The sequence below is a fragment of the Carassius carassius genome, chromosome 23 (assembly GCF_963082965.1).
Source record: "Carassius carassius chromosome 23, fCarCar2.1, whole genome shotgun sequence".
NCBI lineage: Eukaryota > Metazoa > Chordata > Actinopteri > Cypriniformes > Cyprinidae > Carassius > Carassius carassius.
The window spans coordinates 6,518,659-6,524,147 of NC_081777.1; the positions used below are offsets into that span (position 1 = coordinate 6,518,659).

Sequence of the window (5,489 nt, forward strand, 5' to 3'; positions counted from 1 at the left end):
TGGTCCAGCGTGGGCTCCTTCTAAGGTTGTCTGGTGGTGAGATAATTTGAGATAAAAAGAGATAATTAAACTTTTTGATGAAACTTTATGATGGAACTAACGTTTTACAATGAAAACTGTAAAAACATAAAATTGAGAAATATTTAAGATTCAGGTCACTGCTCAGGTAAATGTGTGACATTGATAATGTGATCATTAGTACAGATTCTAAAATGATGCTAAAGAACAACTGAAGATTTTATACAATTGAGTGTTGCTGTCAAAAAAAAAAAATATTGTTTTATAAACATAAATCAAATTGTGTTTCCCGACAGTAAAATGTGTCATGAACCACGTATTAAATGCAAAATAGAAGAATTTTCACAAGTAGTCTTTGTCCACTTACTAATTCTAAATATATAATATTAAAGTGGTAGTACACCCAAAACGGAAAAAAAAAGATGTCTTCATTTACCCTCAGGTTGGAGTAAACCACTGACTTCTACAGCACAGAAGAAGAAGACGAAAAAAAAAAAAAATAAGCAACTGTTTGGTTACTAACATTCTTCAAAATATTTTCTTCTATGTTCAGCAGATTAAATGAATGAATGAATATATATATATATATATTTTTTTTTTCTGGATGAACGACCACTTTAAGTAGATTTTTGAAGCGTGCCTATTTGTGTATTTTTCAGCCACTAGAGGTCAGCAAATATCTGTCAAAAGTTAGGACAGTTTACCCCCCAAAACAAAAATCCATTCAAATTCGACACTGACTTAAGCATTAATTATTTTAGAAGATATCTGATGAAGTCATTTCTTGCAGCATGCTTTTATTTGATATATACACAGCTTGTGCCACAAGCGTGTCTCTCATTCTCCATGTGTCTTGTCAATAGTGAAGACACTATTGACTAGAGTCTGGAACGCTCCTCTTCTCTCCTGGAGACCTGTCATGCTGGGTAACGCCACAGGTTCACTTCTGATCTCTTTCTGGTAGAAAGGACAGACCTTCAGGTGCTCTGACATGGGGGGTATATCTTCAAAGACCCATTTATCCACTGGAGAGAACAGATTGCTAAACTCCCATGCCTACATGGAAATGAGAAAGGTCCAACACATCACTTATATCATTGCAAAAAAATTAAAATGAAAAAAAAAAAACAAAAAAAAAAAAAAACAAATCACCACAAGTATATACATTTCAGACAATTTATACCACAAAAGAAAAATAAATAAATAAATAAATAAATAAATAAATAAATAAATAAATAAATAAATAAATAAATAAATAAAACCTTATTGTACTAATTAAGAGGAGGTTGCTTTAAATAAAATTATTTGTTACTAAAATTGTCAGGTTATGCTCCAGTCAGTCCAATTAATTTATAGATTTACCATCATTATAGTGATCACTATTCCAGACCACTATTCTTATTGGTTTTCCTCAATGGAGGTTACATCCCCTACTGTTTAAATGCTAAGCTCTACTTCCCAAACAATGGCCTAAAAAAGAAGTTGGCAACCTGTCATTCAACAACAAATTTTCTACAGTGTGTATCTGACTGACATGGAGCCAGGGTGGGTTAAAGTGGCCCATGTACTGTGTGTCCTCTGCTGCTCTCTGACCCACATACCTCAGAGAACAGTTAACAGAGCACCAACGTACTTAGGATGTTTATAATGCCCTCCGACAAAGCTAATGCTCCTGAAATAAAATGAGATGGGATGGAAAGCATTGAAGAATTATCCGGATGCAACTGTGACTGTGCACATGATTTTTAGACTCATGGGAGTTTTATTACGAATAATTAAATGAATAATACTGTACAATAATATTATTATTTCATGTATGGTATTCAAACTTAATAATTTATAATAAACAATATTGATAATAATATGGCTGTTCCTAAAACTCTAATAATGCTTTCACAAGAAAGCCTAGTGAAAGTTTGAATACCATACATGAATTTCGGACTTATTTTATGGTGCCTTCCCAGCTAAGAAGAATGTGCTAGACATGTTTTTTGAATATGACAGTCAAACCTGAAATTACTTCATAAATGTCCTGTCAGTGGTTCGGGAACATAATTTTAAGTTTATAAAATACAGCCTAAAGAATAACATTCCTTTTAAAATTGGAATTGGTTTCCAAAGAGGAACATAAACTAATGTTTGAGGATTGTGTTTGCTGGGTTTATGATGTTTTTAGTAACTTAACAGTTGTACTGTGAATTGGAATTGTACAAAAAAAAAAAATACAAAAAAATAAAGATTCTTTAAAAAAAATGCCTTATTTTGTTTTCCACAGGGACAATAATAGTATACAGGTTCATATAAGAAAAGCATCTACCTTTTTTCGGGACCTCCAGGTAAATCCACCATGAGAATATGTCTTTTTCTCCCATTTGAGGGACACCATGCCCTTCTGCTGAAGAACAGTGCTGCACACTTCCCTCATTAGCTGGGAAACCTGTGCTAGACGACTCAAAGACACACTATCCAGAAAACACACTATGTGTTGTAAGATCTCAAAAGGAAGTCTGCTCAGAGAATCTAGATTTCTTGCTCGTTTACGTTCACTGCTGACATTTTTTACTCCTTTAAAGAGTGAAGCTGCCACCTTTGGTCGTAAGATGAAAGTGCTAAGATCTGTATCATAGCTTATGGTAGCCCGATATTTAGATGGTCGAAATTTCTTCTGGCTAAAGGTGCAACCAAGGTAAGCCAGTGGGCACCGCTGTAAAAACCAGCCAGTCAGACATGACTGGATGTCTCCATGCACGTTCCTAAAGTGCCAGGGGTATTCATCACGCCTGAAGGCATGACAGCACAGGTAAGTAAAGGCTGAGCAGGATTTATTGTGTCTTCTGGTCACACATTCGGTCTGAATCTGCACATGTAGGTTTTGAGGCTGGTTCGAGACAACATCGGCCAAAGATGCATCACTTTTGAATGGAGCAGAATGGAAGTCATAGGTCTGGGTGCCAAAGTCAACATACAACCCGTCGGTTCCAACAGTTTCAGAAATCTGATGGCCTTTCAGTTCTCTTTCTAGACAGCACAGCAGTGTGGTCTCTACCTCATTCGCCTTTGGGAGCTCTTCAATGGCAATGCCTATATCAGATGTGTCCACATTTTGGTCTGTCTTCTTAACCATTCGTGATGGATCCTTGAGGTGGCTACGCTTGGCTCTGTAGCTGGTCGGCACATTGAAAGAGTGTATGGTTTGAACTTCAATAGGCTCTAAATTTCCATAAACAAAATCTTTATCTTTAGGTGTGCAAGCAGCTAGCTGGCCAAAGTTTATAAGCATACATCCATTGTGCACAAGATACATATTATACTCTGCCACGTTGACCTCTTTACGTAGTCTATCAAGAACACCATCTTGCCAAGGGGCTAAACCTGTCCTGGCTATCTCTGCATCATTTGAATTCTGAGGAGTCGCTTTTGGGTCTTCCTTGTCCTTAGTGTGACAACTTTTATCTTCTAAATTCTTCACAGTTTGCTTGCATCCTTCCTTCTCCTTCGCAAACATTCTCTCCCACATCCCGTAGTTCTCCAAGCAGGCCACATCTTTACTCACAGCCAGGGCCAACCTTTCTTCTTGGGTTAGTTCTTGTACATGTTCGCCATTAAGACTAATCTCCAGCATCTCTTCCGGGTTTAAGTTCTGAGACTCACAGTACTCTGGATCAACACCTCCTACAGCACCATCCAGTGGAACTTCAGGTTCTTCCATTTTCTCTACCAACTCAGGGAAGAGTGTCTTCATCTGAATTGAGCTAAACAGAAGTTTTTGATCCCTAAGGGCCATAGCAAGGTCCAACTGACTCATGCAGTTCAGATCTGGGAGGGCGTTCCTGTAGAAGGTGGTATCAGTCTCGTTCACAGGCCATCGGTTCCATTCCAGTGTACATGTGATGACACTGGCAGGACACACTTCTAGGTGCTGGGCAAGTCTTTGACGAGTCATGGTCATGGGACAGCCATAACCAGAGTTGAGGCAGGGTACAATTTCCTTAGGGCAGAGAAGACGATGCTCATCCTCTTTACAAAGGTGGAAAGCGGCTCCGCATTTCAGGTGGCAGGAAATGAAAAAGCATGAATTGGGCATGTCTATGGGTACCTTGCAGTGCTGGTTATGACATTTTTCACAGTGTGGATGAAGTCCAGAGCTGGTAGTCCTATTCTTGCCCTGCATGTGACAATCCAATACATGCATTTGTTGCCAACAAGATAACCATTATTGTATTTGCATTGTATGATACGTGATACTTGCTTGTTTGAAAGCAAGAAATACATCACAACTTTGAAACTCTAAGCTTACCATGACTGTTGATATTTCTTGAGTTTGAAAATAGACTCCGTAATGAGACAAGGAATAGACGCTGAAAGGAAACAAGTCCTGGAAATGTTCCAAATGTCGCTATTGTCTAGACGATTATTGACTTGTCTTTCTGGAATAGACACAACATTAAACCACATAACGAGACAATTCTCAGACAACACTGAATAAATATTTACATATCAGACAATAAAACAAACATTGTTTTGCTTAGATGAAATTTTTGACCATAAAAAATAAATAAATAAACAAAATATATAATAATGATTGCAGAACTTCTAAGAATAATAAACATGCACCTTCAAACACAGACAATCTTTGAATTTCGCACAGTAAACAGGCTTACCCATTATTATGACAAAACACGTGCACAATTAGTATTCTTCACTGAGAGAGACCAGTAACACACACTTCTAGACGTCTTTGTTAATGTTAAAGGTCTTGAGCATAAATACAGGTCAGTCTCACTTACCCGTGCCTGCCCTGGCGATGTTAGTATGACTTGTGTTTGTTTCAATGGGTCTGTGTGGATGTAAATATCTCTCCTCTATTCAGCTGTTATAAATAGGCAAACAGGCAAGTCAGACTAAGCCTATGAGAAACAAGGTTACATTACATCACACACTATTACTATTATTCGTACATTGTGCTAAATGATTATCAAGAATGAATAAATATAATTGAAATGCCACTTAAAATGAGGATAATAGCTAATTATTAACAATGAGTTTTGGACTGATGAGCAAATATGAGTGAATTCATAACAGGAGGCTAATATGTTTATCCATAAATAAATGTATTAAAAGAACAAGACAATCAATGCATTTGCAGTTATTTTACATAGTCTTCCAATGAATATGTTGCTGAAATAAAACACACAATAATAATCGTATTACACATACTATACACTAGATGTCAGTACAGCCCTTTGATGTAGATGGTGGATCGTTACAGGTTTGCAATATTAGCCTAGAGATTGCGCATGTTGAGGAATAGGGTGTTTTTTGTTTTTGTTTTGTTTTTTTTAACCACCTTGGTTTATGATAAATTTATGCAGGATTTTTTACTTCAGAAATTGGGTTTGTTGTCTCGTCATTCCAGTGTATTTTAAAAATTACGTCAGAAAAATAGTTGTCTTCAAAACAACAATGACCTT

General features: G+C 36.8%; 1 protein-coding gene across 1 annotated transcript; it reads right to left on the reverse strand.

The window, feature by feature from the left end:
* Positions 1-605: 605 nt before the first annotated feature.
* Positions 606-4,890, reverse strand: LOC132101866 (F-box only protein 40). Its single transcript, XM_059507086.1, has 4 exons — positions 4,806-4,890; positions 4,316-4,445; positions 2,336-4,183; positions 606-1,074 (listed from the first exon to the last, which is right to left on the reverse strand). Exons 2-4 carry the CDS (start codon positions 4,316-4,318, stop codon positions 856-858), a joined length of 2,070 nt encoding a protein of 689 aa, XP_059363069.1. The 5' UTR covers positions 4,319-4,445; positions 4,806-4,890; the 3' UTR covers positions 606-855.
* Positions 4,891-5,489: the final 599 nt, after the last annotated feature.